This window comes from Dromaius novaehollandiae, chromosome 16 (genome assembly GCF_036370855.1).
Source record: "Dromaius novaehollandiae isolate bDroNov1 chromosome 16, bDroNov1.hap1, whole genome shotgun sequence".
NCBI lineage: Eukaryota > Metazoa > Chordata > Aves > Casuariiformes > Dromaiidae > Dromaius > Dromaius novaehollandiae.
The window spans coordinates 18,617,351-18,642,690 of NC_088113.1; the positions used below are offsets into that span (position 1 = coordinate 18,617,351).

Genomic DNA, 25,340 nt, shown 5'->3' on the forward strand with positions numbered 1-25,340 from the left:
TTGTCATCACTTGTAGTGACTTCTGGTTTCTTTGTGAATTGGTGATATTGGGGGGTTGATGACGATGGCTTATTTATCTGTAAACCATTGCAGAATATTAGGACCCTTGAAATGAAGCTCCAGATGACTTTCCTCTAAGCAGGGCATGAGATCCATCTGTCTTTTGTAGGGTTTTGAATGCGCGTGGATGGCCTCAGTGGTGAGAATACCAGTGCAGAACAGATCTTGTGATATTCTGAGTGTCTGAAAAGTTCCTTGAAGCATTCAAGGAAACAGCATGAAACATAGACTAATTAAGAAGTTTATCAAAGTGAAGCTATTTTGGCTTTTATTTGAAGTCTGAGTACACAACCCTGTTACATTTATAATTCCTGCTGCTGTGTATTAACTGTTTAAACTTTTGCCTTTCATTAATTCTGGGGCTGTCCATATGGTTGACTTTATCAGTTGTTTTAGTGTAGACTTTCCCACCCAGCATTGCAAAAAAAAAAAAAAAAAAGGATTTTTTTGCCTCCTGCATACTGCAGCTCTGCCAAAGGCCAACACAGGGATAGAGAAGCAACTGCCTGAGATTTTACAAATGCCCTTCAGATCCTCTGTGATGGGTCCAGAAAGGCACTTAAACCTCTATTATGGCATTAAGAACAAGATGTAAGACAGCCGTTCAGCATACATTTTATTCAACATGACTATGTCATTGTTTCCCAGTGTGGCAAGATAAGGCTTGCATCTCGAGCTTGTTCCATTTAATGACTCATTGGTCTCTTGAATTCAGGGGCTGCAGGAGATGGGCTGAACAGAGATCGCAGCATGGGGAGATAAAAAGAGGTAGTGCTCATAGTGGACTTTTCTAACATGTTCGCTATTTCCCAATAACCCCTTTTTTTGTCCCAAGCAGTTACCCAAAGTTCAAGATTCCGAGTTGTCTCCTTTAGCTGAAGAAATGAGTGATAGAGCCACATGTCTTTGATACAGTCTCCTTCCTTTCCAGTGTGCAGGGAACAGTTTCATTGACCGCTGGGAAAGTCAAATGGCAGGACCCAAGCATCTTAGTCACAGGTCCAAGCCTTCATCCACCAGCACTGCACTAAAAACTCTCTCCTTTGCTTTTCCTCAGGCCCATCTTTCTCCCCAGAGATCCATGACTGTGAAATCTTGACCACTCTTAGGCTGTCTGTGGCAAGAGTCCAGCACCTTCTGGGAGTTGTTCCCTCGTTTTTAAAATAGAGAAGTTCAGGACCACACGCAGAAGACTGTGGGCAGTTTTGTGCCTGGTAGTAATATTTGCCCACTTTAGCACACAAGCTCCTAGTCTGCAGAGTAACTGAGCAGAGTTACTGTAACTACATGCTCAGATTTGATGTGCTTTCCCATGTCTTACAACTTGATCTGTCAGCATGGGGCAAACTTTGGACCTGTTGTCATTTATGGGAGCTTTTCAAGGTCAGTGGTCCATCTTGAAAATTGTTTTAATTGGTCTAATAAAAGCCTGGGAAAAAAGCTCTAATGCTCTAAAAGGACAGTGTCATGATCCTGACTTTATTTCTTCTGTCCTGATTTAAGAATGAACTTCAGTCTTGCAGGAATCACTGAAATATAAGCAGGCATTTACTGACTCCTGTGGGATTGGGTTCATGCTTAACACTATGACTTCTTGTGAATAAGCATCTTTTTCTGAGGTGGAGTGCCTGAGTGTTTGGCATATGGCTGTGTGCTCATAGAAGATGGTCAGTTTTTAATAAAACATTAATAATAAATATTTCTTTTGGTCTATATGCACCAACTCAGCAGACCAGCAGAGATTCATGTCTGACCAGGGATAGAGTACCATGAAGGTGGCATACCAGAATGGTTTTTATCGTAAACACTTCTGTCACTCTCAGAAAACTCAAGTTTTCTCGTGGTTCTGTTTACAGACTGGGATCAGATCAGGCCTACTTAGTCTTTCAATAAAAAATGGCTCATTTTTAGCCAGGAGGAGCTGAGTTCTTACCTCGCTGCTGGATGCTGGTGTCTTTCACTGGAGAGTTTCTTAAGACTATTTTGAAGTTCAGCACTTAACATTATAAGCAATGCTGAAAGCATCAGTAAATCAGCGGGTTTCTAAACAATTGACAAAGTGCTGGTTCTTTAAGAGTACATAATTACTTGTATTTATTTATGGATTCAGAATGTCTTATTAGTCAATGATTTCCCATGCTCCATAATTGTATATGCAGAAATTATATTGCTTTAGAGTAAAAAATTACATAAAGATTGTTTTCTAATCAAAAGAGAAGGAACATTGTTATCAGGAGAATGAGTTGCGAGTCAGACAATAAGTTATTAATGAACTTAATGGAGTCGCATGAGCTTGCTCAGGGAGTGAATGATCATTTACAGTACCAGGAATGTTCACTACTATGTGCTCTATCTTAGACTCTCAAATATCAAAATTAAGGAGTGTGAAGTGCCAGTGCTTGGCACTTTGGGTCTGCCACAAACCTTCTGGCATCTGGGCCAAATTAAGGGGTCTCCGCAGCTGGTTTCAGTGGGGGCAGGATTAGGGTGTAAGTCAGTAGCTGCCAGGAATTCAATGTTTTCTTTTTACAGAAAGAGATCCCAGCTTATTCCATAGGCATTAGTGATTGTAAGGACTTTGGACTAAAGATGAAAGTGACCAGAAGAAATGCAGAGTAACATGCAGCAGGAAAAATGAATGAGCTGACATTTGCAACGGAGTTGATTTTTATTGGATTATGGTCCTTTCCTCACAAGACTGTTCTTAATGAGGCACTTGTGTCCTCGGCATCTTTCTCTTTAAGTTTAACAAGGGAAACATTTCTAATCTCATTTGGTATGCAGAGAGTTAGGAGAGGGCTGGAGTCATCCCTGGGATCACCAGCAAGTGGGTAGTGGTCTGCAATACTTTCCAGGTCTGCCCATCTATCTGCCTTGTTCTTCTGGGCCTAGGGAGGGCCACAGTTTATCTCCACCTCAGGAAAGCATTCCCCAGATGTCTTCTGTGCAGCCTTTTGAGAACCTGTGGGAAACCGGTTTGGAGAATCCAGCTGGCCAGAGTCGCTGTAGTCGCTCTTTGTTCCCTGTGTAGGGAGATGATGATTTTTCTGGCCGGAGTTTAACACAGTCTGTAAATAACAGCATGACTTCTGTGTTTGAGTCTGTCACCTTCTCACTTACGAAGCCTGCCTTTATCACAGAATAACATCAGCTGAGAACAATACGAATGCAAGGTAAGAGCTGTATTCAGCAGGGCCTTGAGAACAATGTGGCTCTTCTACAGCTCCCGAGCATCAGCGTAGCTTAGAAAGATTCTCTGTGAGGGCTGTGTTGGTGCTGTTGAGCAAACTGTTATTTCATTCGTCATTCACCCCAAATTAGACAGGCACTTCTTCACCTTCACCACTCCTTTTTTGTGCTTTTTGAAATGAGTAACAAAACGATTCTGCTCTCATCAGCTGCCTGCCTTTGACGTTGCATTCCCCATCGCGGCTAAAGCCGTTTCCTGACTAGGCTCCAAGACCTGAGGACGCCAGTCGGCAATGCACAGGCAGCACCTCTTGGAAATACCGTAGCAGGTCCCTGTGCACAGTCCCACAGTGAGACTGCCAGTCAGTCAAAATGCTCCTACAGGGGCAGGACTTCTCCACGTGTGGCTTTTGGGTTGCTTTCTTCAGACAACCCACTACCTGGTATCCATAATGAGCGTTGTGGAAATGTTTCCGAGTTTTTTATCCTCTAATGGATCCACTTTTTAGAGGCTTTGTGTTATTTTCCTTTGAGAATTGTTATCGGTCTACAATGGTTTGAATTGGGTCGTACTTTCACTTCCTATGCTGCTGTTGCTTCTGCTTCAGGAGTACTGAGCAACTGCAGACTATCTTGTTAATGATGCTGATTTTTCCACCTGGGAGTAGCAAGCTGTAAATAGTTCATTCCAGGGCCTCTGACAGCTACTAGCTGCAGTTTAAGGCCCTGATGCATTGTTAGTTTGGGTCCTGTCGTTGTATTCTGGCTTCTCACAAGAAGCCCAGAAGCTCAGCTTTGGCAAACTGAATTCAGATTTTGAGCTCTGATCCTGCCAAGATTTGCATACCTGTTTAGCATTAAGCACTAAAGGGGTTTTATTATGCCATGCAGGAGCTATCATAAAATTTGTTTCTTAGAAAACACCTTGTATCTCAGTGAACTGGTTTTGCCAGGCTTGTTGACTAAAAGAAGATATATATATATATATATATTTTTTTTAAATCACTCCTTCTATCTTCATCATACAGAATTTAGTTAAAGCTCCAGGTTTCTTTACATCACACACACTTGACTTTTGTTATGGCATATGATAGTTTTTTTTATAGGTGGTTCTTTGAGTGGGATCAGTTTAATACAGAAATTCTCCCAGCCTGGCCCAGGTTTTTGAACCACTCTGAAGATGTTTCCACATTTATCTCTCTAAGTAACAGTCACAAGACAGCAACAAGATCTGTAGCAAATGGCCTTTTAGACCCTCGTTCTGGTGTGCTGTCACACTTGTGTACTTGCCTGTGTGTGTGTATATATATATATATATTTTTAAGGAGGAGGGAATGACAAGCTTCTTAGTCACTGCAGTCCCAGAGAGTGGCATTACAGTTGTTGATCACCTCTACATTGTGATTTATCCTCTTGCTGACTAATGTTTTATTTATAGTGAATGCTGCATTGTACTTATACAAAAGCTAATCCTCTAATTATTGAAGTGAAGGGGTCTGGGGATCATATTATTCATCAGCAACCACCCCGAGCCTGTATAGTTATTTATTTGATTAGGGAGGAAACACGTAGAAAAAAGCTTTTCTACAGCACCAGTGTGCAGCAGTCCAAATCCTCTGTATGACTTCACCTGCCAAAACAGAACTGTCGAAAGCCGGTCTTTCCATAACCGGTTGTCTTGCTCCATCTTTCTGTAGGCTCAGTGACAATCAAATACTTCGTATAATGAAGACTCTTTTATTTGTTCATTTTATACTCCCATTCACTTTCTGCTTCAGAATTACTACCTATAATTAATTTTACAGTCTACTGTCCAGAGCTGGCGTATTTGCAACATAATAAAAGATTAAAAAGGCCCGTCTGTCATATTATCTTTAGTTAAGCAGGAACTGAATAACTTCAAGAATTACTTCATTTTAGACTGAGACGTAAGATCACCAAACACTAGTCAAGCTTAAGAGTTAAGAATGCAAATTGGAAAAAGCAGATTGGGGATTTGCCAAGGAAGCTAATGAAAAGGCAGAAGCTGCCAAATCAAGATGTCTTTGCTTGAAGGGAAAATGTATGAGTTAATAAAATTCACTAGAACAAGTCCAAAGCTTGTAAATAGTTTCAAATAATTTAGTCATCAGATTTACTTCATGAAATCATTTTAAATTTTCAAATGAATGAGATTGACTTTATGAACCTTTAGATATTCATGGAGACTAATCCGAGGCCTGCTATGATTTGCAGAAATGCATGTTTAGTCTTTTAGGAGCAGCTTGTGATCTAATCCTGACTCTCGGATGTGCTTGGCAAATGATGAAGAAAGTTGCTGAGGGCCAGTTCTGAACATCCATCCTTTTTGTCTTAAAATGTTCTTCAGTCAAGTAATAAATCAGAAACGTCAGAGTCGTTATCCAGAAGTTTCTGTCTTTTTATCTGTAAATTCAGCTGAGTGTCTGAAATCGTGTGCTATTTCTATAAGACACTGCTGGACTTTTCTAGGAGAGCAGATATTGGCATCCTGCCATGTGGAGTTTGTTTTGTCTGTGATCGACCTGCTAATTCATATTCCGCTGTTTGGTTCCTGTAGGGTGGATTAGGACCTGCTGGACCACCTGGACCAGCTGTAAGTAACTTTTAGAGCTGCATATGTAAAGATGATGTGTAATGTTATGTGAAAACCATCACCGAGAAAAGATAGAGCCTAGTATCCTAAATAAAGGGATCAAGTTGAAATGAGTGAAAATATTGATCGAGATTGTTAAATATGTGTGTTTGACCTGTTGTGGTAACCCAGGGCCTGTTCTGAGACCGAGGTGATATAAAGCAATCCAGTTTGGGATAAAGACTGGCATGTCAAATGCTCCCTCTGTTAGATAATGTTTTTCGTATTGTGTAAGGAAAAAAAACTAGCCTCGTTCATATATTGACCTATTCAGCTGCATAAAAATTCCTGGTCATTCTGTGCTTGTTTTGAAATCCATATAGCTTTGTTAAACACCTCATTAACACGTTTAATGTTAGCTGTCTGGGTCAATGGAATAATAGAAGAATCACGCTAAGCTGATGATGATCAGAACTAATGTCTTTTGTAAAAACAACAACAACAAAAAACTCAAATCCCTTCCTTCAAATTAAATAATGAATATATATCCACGTTCACTATGAAGCCTAATGATTTTTAAATGTAACTTCTCTGATAAATCTGTTCCTTAATGTTGCATCTAAAAAAGATAGTATCTTAAGGCTAAGCAAACTAACAGCCTTTTCCAGCAATTATTAATATATCAGTTTCTTGATGAAGTGTTCAAGCAAGCTGAGCCTAATTGTGGAGCTTGCTGCACCAAGTCAAATACTTGTGTTCTTCTGGTGTCATGAGCTGGAGACAGAGTACAGAAGCAGTCACCACACCTTGTTTCTTGCCTGTTTAAATGTGCTCTCCAGACACAGGAACAGAGCAGGAGAGAAAGACTATTGAGTCCTCACAGATGTGGCACTGCAGCAAGTCTAGATGTCTTTTGTTGGATGGCCATAGTTAACTTGATACCCTGCTGTGTTGTCACCACTCATAGTTCTTGCATCATGGGGCTTTTAGCAGGTGTCAGCTGAGGTGAGGTCTCAGGAGGAAAAAAAAAAATCAGGAAAGGTAGATTAACAAATTGGAATTGTCTTCATAAGTGTTTGTGTCCCACTGTCACGTCATATGTGGCTTTCTTTAGAGAAGAAATATCTCTTAGGTAACAGGGATGTAAAGGGAATATGAATTATAAGAGGCAACAAAAGGATTCATTAAAAGACTCCAGCTCTGCTCTGATTGCAAATTACAATAACTGGGGGCAGGGGAGTGCTAAGGAAATGTAAAGAAAAAAATTAGAGAGACATTCTCTAAGGTGCTGCTCTTCTTCATGTGTTCACTTTCTAAGTCATCTTTTCCTGTTTTTAATGTTGATTCCAGGGCAAAGGACTACCAGGACCTCCGGTAAGTAATGAGGCTCTTTTTCAGAAAAAAAGGGTTTAAATTATCCTATTAACTTTATTGGGTACTCTAAGATTTTTGGCCGAGTGCTACACATCCACCCCAAGCCTTAGCTCCTTCTCCTGCGCTGGGCAGAGGGATATGGAGTTCTGTACGTGGGTAACATGCTTTTTTTTATGTTTACCCTGACCCCAGAGCAGTTGGCCACTGGTGTAAATTCAAAGCATGGCAGCCTCACAGCTGCTGGAGGTGGCCATTTCTGGAGCAGCTTTTGTTCGGTGGGTTCTGGGCTACCTCAGAGCTGCCCCATGCTAGAGAGGAGGGAAGGTGTTAGTAACGTGTTGTGATAACAGGAGCATGCTCCGTAGGGAGATGGAGCAAAAGAAAAGAGTGTGCATCAGCAAACTGATTGTTTGGGTGCAGGATTGGGTTCTTCTGCAGGATTAAACAAATTAGTACAGCCAAACTGTTTGCCCCTGGACTTTGGAAGCTATGTGAGGTCACCAAGGGTGTAAAGCTCTTCTCTTTCTTCAACAGGGACCTCCAGGACCCAGTGGACTCCCAGGCGGAAATGGATTTCGGGGTCCTTCTGTGAGTTTCTCCCATCATTTGATTCCCACTTACTGAACATGCTGCAGCCACGGAAGAAGGAGGTTCATTTCTGGCCCATTTTTCTGTGAGCATGATGAGCAAGACACTGTGCAAGCTCTACGAAAGCCCATACTATGCTATTCCCTGTATCAGCTTGAGTAGGGTCACTCCAGTCTACCAGTGCAATGCCAATGGTGTACAACTGCTTGCAGCTGTATCTTCCTTTACTGACTATAAGCAATAACAAAAGAGCAGCCAATGTCACAATAATGGTGGTCAGTTACCAGCTGTCATGCACTTTCTTTATTGAGAGCTTTATTCCACCTCTTTCAGTACCCTTGATATGAAGCAGCTGAGCAAAATGGGTCTGATCTTTCAACCTGACTGGGCCCCTTCTGCAGAAGCAAACACTCATTTTGGGTGCCCGCAGCTCCACTGGAGGTGCAGAGCCACTGAGAGCAGGAATGTGGATGCAGGATGTATTCTCCCATCCTTCTCCCTACACTTGCTCATGTATCTGCTATTCCCTTTGCAGTCACATAATCCTCTGCAGAAGGAGAGGTGCAGTTCAGCCACCTTAGAGATATCTTGTCCCTCATTCACAAATATGCAATGGTATTTGATAATCACTCTTCCTCTCCCTTCGCATTTTCATTCAAGTGGTTCATATGGGAAATGCTTATTTTTTCCTCACTCTTTTTAGGGGCCTTTTGGTCTGCCAGGTTTCCCAGGGCCTCCTGGACCTCCAGGACCTCCCGTAAGTTGAGACTTGCAAATGAATGTGAGAAAATTCCCCATGGGGAGTTCAGGATTTTCTCCTTACTGCCAGAATGTGCATGTTTTATTGGCTGTTATTGCTGTGAGCACTCCCTTTCCGGGCTAAATTTCAGCAGGCCATAAACACTGTGCCCCAAGGAGAGCAGTGACTGTTCCTGGGCTGCACTTCTGCGTGCTGATTATATCCTCTTTGTTGTTTGTGCTATAAGGGGTAGAGGAATCAAACAACATCCAGGCTTTATGGCGTAGACAGATCAGAGTGGACTTTTTGTCCTCTAAAGTAAGAGCTGATTGGATCATTACAGGATTCATCTTTTTGTTGTGCTACACCTCTGAGAGAGGCCCCTCGCAAGAGCGGTTGAGCCTGGCTCCTGTAGTCAAGAGTCCAGCTGCACTAGCAAAGCCCTGGGAGATGTGTTGGGCACTGCGCGTGGCCCAGCCCCGACACGGAGCAGGAGAGTCCTGCCAGAAGGCAGCACAAGAGCAGGTCGCTCAACCTCACAGCAAGCAAGGCTTGAGACTAGCAGGCTTCCTTTGGGTTCGCTGTGGTTTCTCTGGAGAGTCAAATAGTGGTATTGGGAGGTCTTTCCCTGGGAACTTGCCCTGGGCCTGGAGGAGGACCAGAGATGGTGCTGCTTCTCAACCACTGCCTTCACAACCTAAGACTCAAGGCTCATGTAGCTCAGCTATGGGTCTCCAGGGGAGTAGATATGACTGACATGTCTGGTTTGAGGACTGGTACAGCTTGTAATGCTTGTGACGGCTCTGGGTTCAGGGGCTGCAATTTGCACTGTGTGCCTAGGTATCTAGGGTGCATTGATTCAGCTGTGTCTGTAAAGTGCGTTTTCTAGAGATCGTGCTCCCTCCTGGTGTTCATCTTGGTATATTTAAAAGCACATTTTATGAACTGCAGGGTCTTCCAGGCATCCTTCCTGATGGCGGTGGGGATCTTCAGGTAGGTTTTTCTTTATGTGGCATGAAAATATTTTTTGTTTCAATCCCTGATGAGGCTTTTTGTTGGCAAATTTGGATGAATGTGAAATCATTTAACATGCCCCAGTCAGACCTGTAGACACAGATCTAACTGCCGTATCATACAAGCCCCCTGCATGCATAACTGTTTACAAAACTGAGGTGTTCTTTCAAGGAGCTAGATATAGTAGGGCTGATTTTGTGCTTGATCTTGCTTTCCAGTTTGCTTTCCGAAATGCAAGTTTTGCGTACATTCCTCATTTACCAATTTAACAAAAACAACTTTAGTGTTTGACAAACGACAACAGCTTTTCACGCATCTGTTTCCAACCCTGCTTTGTAAAAGGAAAGGTCATGCGTGTTGCACTGTTTATTTCCATGGATGATGGTACTGTGTTCCTATGGGCATATGCTTTGTTTAGACATTCTTCTATTGCAAAAGTCTTGATTCCTTTATTTCAAGGGAATAAAAGGAGTGTTAAGCCAATGAATGATGGAAGTGACATTTCTAGATTTCACAGCTGTTGTTGTGACAGCATCTTTGGTTTTCTAATTGGTGTGCCCCAAAAAAGCTCAGAGTCTGTTTAGACTGCCTTATGGCAAGTCACGTAGAACTTAATAGAAAATGATGCTATTTCTGCAATTTTCATTTAAGTTACCCTGTGGAATATACTAGAAAATTGAATTCCTGCTAAAGAGGCATAGCCTGAGGTTTTATTCAAAGAAACAAACAAACAAAAACTGCAGAAAAAAATCTCCTTCCCTATTTATACAGTTTTTGGAGTACAGGCTCTAGAGCCCCCATTAAATTTCCATGCATGTTCTGTTTTGTTCCCAGTCAAAGTGGATTTCCACTAGGGGCTCACTCAGCCCTAGACATCTGCAGATACCAGCTTATTGGTATTTGGATTAATTTTTCACTAGGTCCCCTTCCCATAATTTCTAATTTTTTTTTTTTTTTGATTCAGTGAGTTGCATCATGGAAATGAATGGTGGTCCACATGAGCATAAAATTAAGTATGTTCCTAATGGTTTGCAAGACACAGGTCCAGCTTCACTGAAAGGCTGTGATTCTCCAGCATTTTGGGCTGTGGACCACTGTCAGCCCTCAGAATTTCTCACAGTCCAACCTGAACCTATCCAGCAAGCTCTGGATTGCAGTCACACTCGAAGTGAAGCAGATCAGTTGTAATCAGTGATCTAGTGGGTTACCTGTGGCCTGAGGACCAGTTTGGGACACCCTGGTATAGCGAAATGCCAGTGAATACATCATTCTGTGAATGAATTAGTTATAGTGGATGTAGAGACAGAGCCTGCTAACGCGTTTCCAGACATGACCTTGTCTCCTCTCCCTAATAATGAAAGTAGCTTCCCCAGATGCATGTGTGTACTTGACAAACCAGAGAATGCTTCTGTTTCTTGCAGTGCCCAGCTTTGTGCCCACCAGGTCCTCCGGGTCCCCCAGGAATGCCAGGGTTCAAGGTAAGAAAATCCCATCTGCAAATAAAAGGGCTTGCCTCCCAAAACAAATGCTTCTATGAGCCGCTGGACTGAAAATATCACTTGAGCTCAGACTGTTTAACATACAGTCCAGCCTCTCCTGTATGCACTACACCTGTCAAAACCAGCCAAGCGTTTTCCTGGGTATATGCTGTTGAGACAGAAACCCCCTAAAGCAGTGAAGTGTGAGACGAAAGAAGGATGAAGGGCCTGATCCTGCCCTCTTTGTAATAGCAGCTCTGCTGCAGAACTCAATTCTGCAAAGTCCTTGGGCCCAGCAAAGTTCACGAGCACTCTCCCTTCAACTGCAGCAAGAAGTTTTACATCCTTGAAGTAAACGTATGCATTTACAGGTTGCACAGGTTTGTGGCTCCATCCCCTTGTAGATGGCAACCTTTGTTAGGTACAAGTTTTGACTACTGATTTTGACAACTGCCATTCATTCTGAGAAGTGAAATTTAACCCCTTGCACAGGGTGAGCATAAAGATAAAGCAGCGTGAAAGCCTTGCAAGATGGCCTTGTTTTTGGACTCAATTGATGACTAAGGAAAAAACAGACAGTAGCACTATAGGATTATCTCAAGATCAGTCTGCTGCCTTTTCAGGGTTCAGAATTGTAAAAAATCTCTTCAGCTCTCAAATTGTGCTCACAGGCCTTGTGAATGCAGAGACACATATTTTACCATAGCGAGACACAACTCACATGACCAATTACAATTTCATTGTTATTTTATTCCCTATGTAGCACCAGACAGCTTTCTGTTTATGTTGTTTGATGCTCGTACATAAATTCTAGGTTGCAACCCTCAAGAAACCTCACTTGGCAGTTAAGCCGCCTCTTCTCCATCCCCACCATGATTCACGTGAGCTCTGTATAGTAGGTGCCCCAGTAAGCAGCTGAAGTAACAGGGACTGGGGTCTTTAGCAAAATTTAGCAGAAGTTGGCAAGGAGTGGAATATATCCTGGGAAGTGCTCTGTTTCTTGTGAACTGGGCTTTTTGCAGGTCTGTTTGGTCTCTGAGCTGAGTCACAGATATCTTTAGAAACACACAATATTTAGGCCGTAACTATTCAAAATTCGTAGCTTATGAAATGGAAAGACCTGTGAAGGTCTTCAATTAGGATGCAAATGATGCATAAGACCTTCTGCATGGTGAGGAATAACATCTGCCATGGCTGACATTAGTCTGAGTCTCTCCCACAGTAACAGGAAGGGAGCCAACACTCCAACTGAATCTGAGTTTTATATAAAAGAGTTCAGAGACATGGATTTCATCGCATGCCTGATGATGCAGACATTAAAGATTTACTTAAATAAAAGGGAGGTTAAGGATGCAGAATGTGATTTTTTTCAGAGCATCTCAGCCTTGTTTTCAAAAGTGCTTGGAACTGGGGTTCTGGTCACTGACCTGTTTTTGAGAATCATATCCAGAGACCTGTAGCCTAGTCTCTCTGCAAGTCACTCCTGGAAACTGAATTTGGATATTTCTTGAAATCACATCAGTTCTGACACAGTGATACCTAGCACAACAGACAGGAATGGTTCATGGCTAGCTAGCCCCAAAACAGGTCTTTTCACAGCTTTACAGCACAGGTACAGGTTTTCCCCAGTAAGTTCTTTGTATGTTACTTGGGTTTAGATCGTGCAATTATCTAACAAAAGTTAAATTTTAGAGCGAGTACTGGAACATGGATCATTTGGGCTCTTATTTCTAGGGACACACTGGTCACAAAGGAGAACCTGGCGAAATAGGAAAAGAAGGAGAGAAGGTAAGATTCATTTTGAGGGGGGTGGGAGAGGATTTTTCTCTTTAAAAGCACCATAACAAAGTGTTTCTTCAAGAAAACAGGAAGAAATGAGGCAGTTGGCTGAATAACAAAGAGGAATTGAGTTTTTGATTGGGTTTGTCATATGACTGAAGTGTAATTGCTTCCATTGCTCTGTATGTATGTCTGTGTGTTAATAGTTCAACAAGATTCATCTTCCCAACAATCATAGTGTTCGAGATTAGCTTCATAAGTTAACTCCTATTGTTTCATATGCAGGGATGTCAGCTCAGGAAAAAGCCCTGCATTAATCACTCAGGTAAATTCCTGACTGATCAAGTGTTCTTGCACGTAAAAGAAATTGTGCGTAATGTAGAAGCAGATTCTGAAGCTTAAATCTGAGTGGGAGGGAGCTCAAGGAGACATAAGATGGGAAGATACCTGGATTTGGGTTGGCAGGCTCAAGCTGTGTCTCTTCTGATCTAATTCATTTTTCTTTCTCAGGGTAGTCCTGGCCCTCCAGGTCCTCCAGGCATTCCTGGCAGTGTTGGCCTACAGGTAACACCTGCTCTTCAGACTGGTTCTCATGATCTTTTTACTGTGAAATTGAATGGCAGCATTAGTCATTTTGCATTGCAAAAACAGCTGTTGCCTCTGTACGGTAAGAGATATGAAAGTCAGGTCATGCTGGTGGGAAGAATCCTGCTGACTTCACTGAGCTTTGAATCAGGTCCTCATATTGGCACATCACTTTGGATAAAATATCCAAGCAACAGCTGCTTTTTTGCTGGTATTCTTTGTCTGAGTTTGAGACTGAGCTCTGGACTGGCTTGAAGAGAGCATGCTCTCTGAACACATGTCCTGTACGGGGGAATCCATACAGTGTCACTTGCTCAGAGATTGCCAATGGGCAAAAAGTCTTGCCTGTGCGTCAGAAGACTTGAGTTTTCCACTGCTCCTCATGTTTCTTAAATATTTCCGCGTTGATGAGTTGCTATATCATTCTGTTTTATATTTTAACAGTTTTGGCTGGGTTTTAATTGATTTGTTTTCTTAATTAGGGTCCAAGAGGACTAAGAGGATTGCCTGGCCCAATAGGTCCAGCTGGTGACAGAGTAAGAAAAATCTTCTGATTTTCTCACCCCACCATCAATTTCCCCCTTGTGAAGCCCAGATGGTGGGTGTACGTTTGTCCTTACTTAGACCACTGGGGAACATGTAAAGATGCCAAGTGCAGGCCCTTTCCTGCACATCCTCCAGGCAGACCATCCCTTCAAAGGCAGGAAGAGTCTCTGGCTCTGAGGGATTCACAGGATCAGGCCCAGTGTTAATTTGAGCATTCAGACAAGGACAAAAGTGCTGCCCCTGCAGGACTGACAGTGCTACAGAATCTTGCAAAAAAGTGAGAAACATTTTGTGAACATTTAACACTGTTCCTGTCTCCTTACAAGAAAAAACCAAAGAACCACTGAATGGACAGAGATTTTCAGGACATAGAAAGTCTCCAGAAACACCAGGGTTGCAGGTCTAATGCTGCACCAAAGACTTCAGGGAGAACTGGATTAACCTCTAGCTAATCATGGCCTTGATCTTTTGCCAGGGTCCCTTGACCACTGGCCTAGAGGTCGAATAGTTTGAGTTTGAGAAAGCTGTGCCTAAATCTAGGAACATGTGTGTTTTCAAGATGGCAAGGCAATGAATGGTATCAGTTATATCATAGAGATAATGGTAGGGAGATCCACAGTAAAAAAATGCTCATCCAGAAGGGAATCTTTTGCAAGACTGTATTACAAACTAGCAAGAAGTATGGGGTGTCTTTCCAGGGTGTGATGTGTTTTCTTAGACTGCAATGTAAGGTAGGGACTTTATCCTGTGCCAGTGACAGCATTACAATGATGTATATTACTCATTGCAGGGTGACATTGGTTTCAGAGGGCCACCTGGAATCCCAGGACCTCCAGGGAAAGCCGTATGTATCCATTTCTTGGTGGACTTGTCTTCCACAATCAAAGCCTAAAGTTTACCTTTTCTGCACTAAGCTCTTTCCTGTCAGTGAACAGTAGGGATGTGTTGACCATCTCAATCAGATTATCCCCTTTGCCTTTTTCCCTCTGGTTAAAGCAGTATCATCTCACGTGACCCAGATTTCACGATGTATTTCCCTCAGTCATGCCCCATGCCCATTCTGCCAGAATAAGTTCACCACATTTCCAATGCTGTCTGTTCTTCACTGCTTTTCCCTGAACATTAGCAGCTGTGAGCAAACCCATGTAGACCTCTGTTTCTTTGCTGTGTTGTACCTGGGTAAAGTTCTTCTTGGGAAGAAGAGATTTGGGGAAGACTCAGTAAGTGCTGTCCTGAGGCTCCTTCCTTTGGGCCTGATCTGTGGTTAGATCACAGCTCACAAGAACTTTTGCTACAAGGCAAAAACGGTCAGTTGTGCATTAAAGATGCAATCCATATCCATTTGCAAAGCTCTGGGGTGAAGAGAAGTGTAGGAGAACACAGAACCTGCACACTTACCTATGGGCAGACCCCTTTACCCTCCTTAATGTGCCCAAATATGAGACTACAGCTGCATCTGCAGAACTATGGACTTTCTAACGGCATTTTCCACTGCCCACTGGCCTGTCACCCAACCTCTCCTTAGTGTGGTTCATGTAACATCCATTTTATAGCGGACACCTTCATTTATTCGTGTCAGGCAACACACCACAATCTGTGATGACCCCAAGGCACCACCCTCTGGGGATCCTTCCCTAATCTTTACAATTACAGAAGAAATTGATCTGAACTAAAATTAAATGAGGTACTTACTGTCCATCAAACATTAATCATGCCAAGAAGGACTGAGACAGTAAATATTTTAAGTTTTTCTCTGACCGTGTTTCTATATTGGTTAAAGAAAATGCTTCAGAAAATGAAGGGGAACATGGTCTCTGCTCTGGGAGATGGCTAGCGAAGCCCCCATTGCGATTCGTCTGTGCATCAGGAGTTACAGAGTGTAACTGAGAAATTGCAGCCGAGCTCTGGGGGATGTGTATGCTTGTGCCTGGCAGTAGCAATGCCAGCAAACAACACAAAGAAGACTTCATCATTCACACGCTTGAAATATTAGTCTTTGTCACTGTGATGAAGATGCTTAATGGCTTTTCCTCTATTGTTACAGGGAGACCAAGGAAACAAAGGACCTCAAGGATTCAGAGGGCCCAAAGGCGATACTGTAAGTGCAGCAAAGCACTAGTCTGCTCAAATATTGAACGTAAGATTCAAAGGAGTCTATCTTACAGCTTTATTATGGCTTGTCCCCTTAATTTATTTTTTAGTGCTTTACAGCATCCTTTCTTAAAGCAGAGTGGAATTTGAGAACTTCCTTGTTACCAGCTGAGAGGCAGGTGCAGGGAGATAACACTGGCAGGGGCTAGCTGGAAGTCCTTGCTGGAAGATAGCTCTTCCGTGTTTTGCTCTCAGCACTCTGTGTGTTTTCAGTTGTTTTATTTGATTCTGCCTGTAGAAAGGGACTAATTGTTCTTATGTATCCTTCTAAATCACTTTGGGAACTGTGAGTGAGAAACACTAATTAGTGGAAATGTTATTTCTAAACATTTTACAATTTTAATTATTATTTTTCTTCAAAGAAAATCAACAAACATACTTAACCAATAGTTTTATGGGAAGCTATATTTCCCTTCATGGGAAATTCTGCATTCCAGGGTGTATTATTATTGAGCCAGAGGTTTTGACAGTTTATTGGATGCACCATGGCTAATCTGCTGTATCTTTTTGCCTGAGGTTCAGGTCAGAAGCAGACTAGAGGTTATCAAGAATGTGCTTGCATCCCTGTCCTTTAACCTATTCTGTTGATCAGATATTTAATCTTAAATATTTCCTCTCAAACACAGCCCACGTGAGAGGGATGAAATTATTCCTCTCAAAAATGAGATATTCACGTCATGTTGGTGCTGAAGAGACCTAAACACTTTTTACAGTCTATAGCACGGAGCTCAGAACAATAAAGAATTTTCTCAAATGCCGCAGCCAGCATTACATCAGTTTACTGGTGTGCCCTAAAAGAACCACTATCCGTATATGAACAAGTCAAGAGCCTGTGTAGACTAGATGAAATATCCCTACAGAGTTTGACTGTTATGTTTGTTTAATGGAGATTTGTAAGGGCTGTGTCCTGGATAACACAGGATTTGTTACTGATTTCTAGGGCAGACCTGGACCAAAAGGAAACCCAGGGGCTCGTGGACTCATAGGAGAACCTGTAAGTCAGTTAAGTAGGATGCAAGTCCCTCTGTCTTGCTTGCAGATAACAAGATAAGACATGATAGGAGAGGTCTTGCAACTTGTAGTCTGTATTATCAAACTTCTATCATGCATGTCTATTTGTGTAACCTTCGGTGTGGTCCTCGTTGGACCAAACCCTAGCTGTCCTGCTGTTAATGACAAATCTCCCTTTCTTCCAATTAGCGTAGAGCTGGGCCCATTGCCAAAAGGTTCTTTGATGTGAATGTACTTTGCAAACCGCAATGTCTGTCATGACCTTAACCTGCCCTGTGCATGGTTGCAGGGCATACCTGGCAAGGACGGACGAGATGGAGCTCCTGGACTCGATGGTGAGAAGGTTTGTAAAGTCCTACTTAAACACTGTGCAGAAAGATTTCTGTTATTGTCCCATGCGTGTTGTGAAGCTACTGATGCTTGTGAGGAGAGAGCATAGCTGGAGAGCTTTTGCTTCTAGAGAGTTTTCCAGTAGTGTAACTAGTGAAGAAGAGAAAAGTTGCTCTCATTAATTAATCCAAAGGAAATTCCCTGAAGAAAGAAGATGCACGTATGGGCCATGCACATAAGATCTGAACTCAGCTAAGTCTCTCTACTTAGTTGTTCCTGTTGGCTGACTCTAGGCCTTCAGGGATGCTTTTTCAGAGCTGTTGACAGAGGCATCTGTTTATTCTAATTGCCTGTAGACAAAGTGCTGTCAGGTGCTAGTTGCCTGATTTTTGAATGATCCCACAGGAACATGCTCTCTGAGTTGCCAAGGAGGGAAGGGTCCTGGATTATTAAGATGGGGAGCTGTGAGAGGACTAGGGAAACGCTTACAGGCAGTGAGCACCCAACTGCCCCTTTTCTTCCAGTGGGTGCCCAGCTCTTGTAGGCACTGTTGCAAGCTCACCCCAAGCACTGCTCAGTGCAAGGCCCATCTTGCACTCTGCAGGTACAACAGGCTCTCGGATCTGCACATACTGGGGTTGGGGGGAGATTTAAAATGCCTGTTTGTGAACGTGGCCCCTATCTTTGTCAAACCATTTCAGAGTAACGGGGGTCCCTCCTAACCTCTCAATATCTACAGGGCGATGCAGCTCGCATGGGTGCTCCTGGAGAGAAGGGGCCAAACGGACTTCCTGTGAGTATGGCAGCACAACCGATTGCCCTCGAGGCGTAACAGCAGCTTGGCCTTTCACAAAGATACCTTGTGGGGAGAGGAGAGGTTTGTTTTGTGCACTGCCTCCCAAGGGTGCCCATTTAAACCAAGACAAAATATACTTTTCCCACAATACAGAGGGGGAGCAGTGTACAAGATGCAGTGGAACACATCCGGAGTAACAACAGATAGTAGCACTAAATAGTAATATAGAAGTACCCTGGCCTTTGGCCAGTCTCGCTCAGTTTAATATCTGAATTTGGGAGGGACTTTCCTTTCCATGTCCCAGTGATTTGCATCCCGTATTCAGGGAACTAAGATCTGGGATACAATTGACCAGGATTCAACAGTACTCTGAGCCATGTCCTTGGCTTACTCAGTGTTCACCGGCAAAATATCTCTCTCCAGTCTTCCAACTGTTTAAATGGAGGTAAAGCATTCCTTCCTTCCTGTCTTGTAGAATATCTTTAACATCCTTGGAGGGAGATTTCTGCAGTGCAAAATGCTGCTGCTATTTTATTTGAATATTCCTCTTCTTTGCTCTAATTACCAAGCAGTAGCATATTCACTGCTAGGACAGTGAATGAGGGAAATTGAAGCCATCATTTTCATGGCAAAAACTGCAGAAATGTAAATCCTCCATTACTTCAAGCAAACATTGCTCCTTGTATGTCAAATCAGACCAGAATAGCAAATTTAATAACTCCACTTCTTCTGACACTGCTTTTTTCTTTTCTTTTTTGCAGGGATTGCCTGGAAGAGCAGGTATTAAAGGCTCAAAGGGTGAACCAGTAAGTGAATCTCTTTAATGATGAGTTCTGATGGGGAAGCTATTAACTGTGTTGTGTCAAGACTTTTTGGCTTTGGGGGATTAGTGCCCCCAAAGGGAGGGTTTACCCTGAAGTGAGGGTGCCCGTGTTCCTGCCCAGGCGGAGTTCCCCGGCAGCGATGAGCAGGCGTTAGGTACAACAACAACTGACAAGGGCCTGCTCTTGTTGAGACAGCTCTTGCAGCTATTTCAGAGAAGACATATCGGATACATAGCCGGGTCACCAGTGGTTTGGTGAATCTCAGAAAGGGAAGCGTGCCCCTCTGTCAAGGTCCTGAGAGCAAGATTAATTTTCTGGGTTTTAAAGGGCTCTAGCAGAGTATCTGCAAGAGTATCTGCAAGCAGAAGCAGGATTTTCTCATCTGTCCTTCTGGAGACTTCTCCCCCCACAACACACACACACATATACCAGGAAAAAAGCCACCACAGAGCTCTAGATTGGCACCTACACGTGAGATGAAAGAAAATCTCAGACAGACCAAGCAGTCTGTCACAAAGCAATTCTGGAAAGTCTCGTCTTTCTGTCCCTGCCATTCCTTTCTGTACTTCCCCCCTCTGCACCTGCATCTTTATTCTTGCTAATCCTTGTGCATGTGAGATAGCTGCAGGAAGACGTTTCTCCTTGCACAACAGTGACACAAGGATGAATGAAGTGGGGTTCCCTGAGCATCCCTCCATCAGGGCTTCCCTGTCTTGCTGGGCCACTTCAGCCTGAGACGGGATGTGGTGGCACCACCCTGGGGCTGACAGCCCTCCCTAGTCACTGATCCTGGGGCAGAAGGTACAGCTCACCCAATCCCTGAATGTCTGTTGTATAGTCTTTTCCCTTCCTGGTCTTAAAACTGTAAAAGTTTAAGTCGGTTTTTATTTCCTCAGCCAAGTTTTAACTCCCTCTTTCACTCCCACGTTGTTGCCCAGTGTAGGACAGAAGTGACTGTCTGAAGATATGCCCCAAGTGAGTGTGTGCTTTCTCCTCTGCAGGGCAGTCCTGGAGAGATGGGAGAGGCAGGTCCCTCCGGAGAGCCAGGCATCCCTGTACGTAACCCTGCGACTTGCATCTGTCATGAGCTCTGCTGAGTGTGTTTTAAAAAACATGAAGCTGGCGCTCATGTGCTGCTCAAACTTAGTAACAAGATCAATGCTACAGCTCCTATAACACACGCCTGCCCGCGGTGATGGGTGGTCTCAGGCATCCCACGCTTGTGGGGAAGCTGCTCAGTGAGCGCGGTGCGATCCAGCTGGATGGACGCTTCCAGGCATGGATACACGTACCCTGTGCGGAGGTGCAAGCCCCCCGAGGCGGGCTGCGTAGCCTAGTCGATGCAGCAGCGGGCAGGGAGTTGGGGATTGAAATAACCTGGCTGCCGGCAGCGTGCAGCGGCTCTGTGGTGGGTTGGGAGGGTGGATTTGCTGCTCCCCAAGGGCATGGCTGACTTTGGTGTTGTTGCCAGGGTGATGCCGGTATTCCTGGTGAGAGAGGCCTGCCGGGGCCCAGAGGAGCAACTGTGAGTACATAACTGCTTCTTAAAGTGTAAATCAAATAGATACTAAAATAGAGTTTGGTACGTGGGATTACTGCCTGGCTAAAATGAAAGGCGGTATTCTCTATGAGTGTTGTCTCTGGGGAGTTTCAGCAGACCCATGAGTGGGTCAGATCCTGCTCTCGCTGACAGCTCTGTGCAAATGCGAAGTGGTTCTTCCCCTTTCATGTAGCAAAGAAAGCTGAAGTTGTCAAGAGGCTTGTGGGGCTGATACAGTCAGCGCAGGAGAGCCTGGACAGCCAGCAATTCCCTGATCAGATAATAATGTTCAGCTTGTGCTGAATGTGAGTTAATGAAGTAATACTCCTATTAAGCTGTTCCAACACACATAGCCACCAGCACATGAAACACGAAATCCTTCCTGTTCCTGTGTTGCTTTCCTTGGAGCCGTAGCAGTTTATTGCAAAACCTGAGGCCGTATAAGCAACAAAACTGGACAGCCTGCATGTTGCTGTATTGAATGACAGGAGCTCGAAATGTGTTAAAAAGTTGGTAGAACTGTTGACAACCTTTTGCCTTTCTTGCACCAAGCTGCACACTTTTCACAACTGCTTGGAAACACCCCAAAATTCACAACCATATGGAATGAGACCAAAACGATTTTCAGATGGGGAATCTGTTCACACATCCCCTATCTCATCTGTCCCCGCTTCCAGCCCTGCTGTGGCATCATCTTGCCAGGAGTTCGCAAAGGAAGCGAGTGTGGGTGAGAGTCACTAGGAAACATAACCCCTTGTACAGCCGGACAGTTTTCACTTTTATGCTGTGAACTGATGACATTCTGAAGCTTCAGGTTTAGAATCCATTGAGGTCCTCGATGGAGCGTTTTATTCCTGCATTCATTCCGTTCCCTATGTCGTCTCAGAGCCTAAGAGATACAGAGCTACAGGAACTGCAATGCAGACCTTCCAAAAAGAGCTACATGGCTGCTTATTGTGTCCCTACTAAATGGCATATGATAAAAACATTTTTTGTTGTTGTTCACAATATTAAAAATGCTAGGATACCATTTATTTTCTCACTTCCCAACTACTGTTGCTATTGTGGTTGGACCTGACCTTCCAGGGTTTTTGTGCCTTTTTTTTTTTTTTTTTTTAATATCTCATTTTGAAATCCAGAAGCCTACAGCAAGACTAACATGATTTCTGGTACGTGTCACTTGGAAGAAATTGAACAATATAATGATTTATTGTTTGTGAGCAGCTGCTCTTTAAATGTCCAAGGAAAGGGAAATCAGCCTTAGAAATAAACTAAATTAATAATATTTGCTTTCCTGTCTCCAAATTTTTCATCAAAATTGGATGCCTGAGAAAAGGTACTGTATTATTATAGCCAAAGAGCAAACATGATTGATTTAACTGTACTGGTGCAGACTTCCGCAGTGGAGGCAATAGCAATCAAACCAATGTTTATTTCTACTGATCTGTGTTGTTAGATTCCTAAGTTATATGAAATGTATTTAAGCCTGGGCTATTAAAATAGAAATTGTCCAGTGTTAAGACTATTTGGCTTAAACTAATTAGACTTTCCTTATCATACCAAATCCAGGGTTATTTTATATTCAGGGGCCATCAAGATCTGCCAAATGTCAACACTTTTAAAAGCACTAGAACAGCAAAGTAATTTTGACACATTTAATGTTACTTTTATAGAGCTCTGTCTTTATAACTCTTAATTTCCTTGTTGAATTAAAAGCAGAAAGCAAAAGTGGAAAGAGTAGCCACAAAAATACCTGAGTAGCTGACTGGTTCTTTGAAGACAGTAGTGTTGTATTGAAGCAGTTAGGCTCCTAGTTCTGGGCTTTCCATACAGAGTTACAGCCACACTGATCTGGTCAGCCAAGCAGGAATAAGGCGACTGATTTAGATCGTAAATTTAGTCACACTTCACAAATGAATTTCCTCTTCCTCTTGGTGATGGCCTGAAGAAATGAAATAAGACAGTGGAGGTTTGGATGCCAAGGTGAATTTGTAGGGCTAACAATTAGGGGAAAATGCATATAGATGCTTTTGAATTTTATTGTAAATAAATCTGGAAGAGTTTTGCAGGCAAAGCAAATACAGACACCTTTTTTAACACAGGGTGGGCCTGTCTTGTAGTCCCATGGATACTTGGCTTTTTGAGTATATTGGAGAGTCCATGCTGACTGAGGTGGCCAGTTTAAAGTTTATTGGAATCCCTCTACACTGCAGCTGGCAGAGGTGGCTGCAAAAGGAGACAAAGCTGAAGTCCCACTTTGTCACAGAAGTTTGCCTAAGGCACCTATTTGAAAAAGGCACTTTAGAAAATTGGATTTAGATGCCTAAATTACTTAGATTTTTATTTTACCCAAGATCTTTATCATATATCTGATTTTTCTCGATAGAAAACAATAGTCTCCTAACAGTAATGTTCATGTTCTCTCTGGAGTGCTGGGCTTTTAAAAGCACCTGCACTAAGAGAAAGCCTAAGAGGCTGTGTTTCCTATATTGCAGGTACAAAGCAAGTGGATGCAATTGCCATTTTTTATGTCTAAGTGCATGCAGCACATGTTTTACAGCAGTTTCTTCCAGAACTGGACCAATTAAATGCTTAGTACTGAGATGGCAGATCCCCTTTAATGTATATTTTCCATGCTATATCATAGTTCCACCTTTTGCTGTCACTGATCTTTTCTGCTCGTGAGTGCGATATGTTTTTAAGTATTAATAATACAGAAATAAGCATTTTTGTTAATAGTAACTATTAATAAAGTTCAGCATACCCCAGGCATCACTGTAATGGCTCTTCATCAGCATTGCCACTGGGAAAAACTGTTCTGCAGTACAAAACTGCATGTTTCCTCTGTGTTAGAACTGAGTCAATTTAATTGCAGGTGTGACTTAACTGTCCCTGAATTATCTTCTTACAAGTGCTTATCCTTCTCATTTCAGGGCCCACTTGGTCTTCAAGGTCCGATAGGCGCTCCAGGTGTGAGAGGCTTCCAGGTCAGTATGCCGGTAACAAGAGTCATTTAATATGCATCACGTTCTGGCAGGCCACTGCTTAATGCAAACCTCTGGCAAGATAATGCCTGATGGCAACAAGTGATGGGAAGAAATGTCTTTCCAGTTGTCAGAACCTAGTTAACACCTTCATTAACATAGTGCGGTAGCAGGAAAACAGAGCCAGATGAGCTGCCTGCTAGAGCAAATGGTATTTAGTGTTTATTTACAGAAAATGAGTTTGAGTTTGATCTGCGTAAAGACATTCTACTTTCTTTTAAACCTAGATATCCTCAGCCTATCTGGTTGAAAAAAGTGTTCAGTGCTAGCTTCTGAGCATGACTATATCAGTCAGGAGTTATAGATGTGATTTTTTTAGAGAAAGAGCGAGGCCAGCAGCAGACTGGAGCACTTTGGCAGCATGGTTGACTGTGGTTGGGAAAGATGGTGGGGCAGAAGTCAGAATAAATCGTACCAACCAAAGCAGAGTTTTGCCAGTGGAGACTGTGCCGTCTCTAGGAGTACTCTGCAAAGCCTTCTGGTGTTAAACCAGGCATTGGAGGCATTGTGGAGCCTGAAGGCTGCTTGCCCAGAAGGTTCATCTGCAATAAGACAGTGTTTCCTTGTCCACAGCACAGGAGATGAAGTCAGAATAAGCAGGAAATTCCTGGGACCTGGAGTCAGGGGACAGTCAGCGAGCAGTTATGGAAACTGGTGAATTTTGGGGATGTCACGGTTTTCTTGTCACTTTAAGCTCTAGCTCTTTTTTTAATTTTCCTAACAGGGTCCCAAAGGTGCCAGTGGGGAACCTGGCCTTCCTGGTCCAACTGGAATTCGTGGAGAGTTTGGTGACAGGGTAAGGAAAGGAGGATGCCTGTTTCTAATTCCTGTTTTGGAGACGTGAAAGAGGACCCCCAAATATTGTGTGGCTGGTATCATCCCAGAGAACACAAGTAGGCTGGGAAAATGCCAGTAGATTGGGCATCCCAATCCATCATTTGTAGCATTTGAGTGCCCAGGACAGACCCTACAGAAAAGTAATCCTGACCTTTGGGGCCTTCAGCATCCAGCCTGTCTCCAAAATTTACTTTTGGGTCTGTGTCTAGCTTTGCTCACATCACTTGGGGGGGCCAAAGTGATGAATAGTTTAAAACAATAGAATTCCTGTATTGAATTTCACAGGGAAGAGAATTAAACAATTAAAAAGTATCTGAGGGACTGAAGAGAATGGAGGCCCACCATGGCCAGCTCCATCCAAAGGAGGGTGGAAGTGCAGGAAAATTAATCCTCAGGACTCACTGCTGAGGAAAAAGAGGGACTTCTCTTACCAAAGGCCTTAGTAGCAGGATGGTCGTTCAAGTCACTGATTTCCCCTGTGAGCTTGGATAAGGGAATTCATTTATCAGGGGCTCAGTTAACTACATGCAAAATTGGGGTTAACAATAATTTCCAGCTTTCCATGAATATTGTAAAAATTAATACAGTAATGATTATGAGGTGTTCAGATAAGGCAATACAGAGGCCAGACACATCCTGAAGAAAAAAGATCCACCGAAGTCTCCCATCCATTCCTATCCTAGAGCCACCCTGCAGCAGCTCTGGTGGTGGATTAGGTGGGCCTGCTCTGGTGTGCTTCTGCATGTCGGTGGGAAGGTCAGGACACATCAACCTTTTCTTAATTTGCTCTATCTTTTATATTAAAAAAAAAAGTGTCCTGTCTTTTTTTATGGTTTGACTCATGTTCCTGTCCATGTTTCCA

At 43.1% G+C, this 25,340-nt stretch overlaps 1 protein-coding gene across 1 annotated transcript in view; it reads left to right on the forward strand.

Moving 5' to 3' along the window:
- COL9A3 (collagen type IX alpha 3 chain) overlaps positions 1-25,340 on the forward strand; it is a 49,186-nt gene that overhangs the window by 12,961 nt on the left and 10,885 nt on the right. Inside the window, exons 8-26 of the mRNA XM_064521613.1 lie at positions 5,828-5,863; positions 7,193-7,216; positions 7,751-7,804; positions 8,508-8,561; positions 9,495-9,536; positions 10,979-11,035; positions 12,770-12,823; positions 13,325-13,378; positions 13,882-13,935; positions 14,736-14,789; positions 15,990-16,043; positions 17,037-17,090; positions 17,397-17,450; positions 18,177-18,230; positions 18,995-19,039; positions 20,059-20,112; positions 20,529-20,582; positions 23,531-23,584; positions 24,366-24,437. Of these exons, the coding sequence (XP_064377683.1) occupies positions 5,828-5,863; positions 7,193-7,216; positions 7,751-7,804; positions 8,508-8,561; positions 9,495-9,536; positions 10,979-11,035; positions 12,770-12,823; positions 13,325-13,378; positions 13,882-13,935; positions 14,736-14,789; positions 15,990-16,043; positions 17,037-17,090; positions 17,397-17,450; positions 18,177-18,230; positions 18,995-19,039; positions 20,059-20,112; positions 20,529-20,582; positions 23,531-23,584; positions 24,366-24,437 (978 nt within the window). The remainder of the gene's footprint in view (positions 1-5,827; positions 5,864-7,192; positions 7,217-7,750; positions 7,805-8,507; positions 8,562-9,494; positions 9,537-10,978; positions 11,036-12,769; positions 12,824-13,324; positions 13,379-13,881; positions 13,936-14,735; positions 14,790-15,989; positions 16,044-17,036; positions 17,091-17,396; positions 17,451-18,176; positions 18,231-18,994; positions 19,040-20,058; positions 20,113-20,528; positions 20,583-23,530; positions 23,585-24,365; positions 24,438-25,340) is intronic.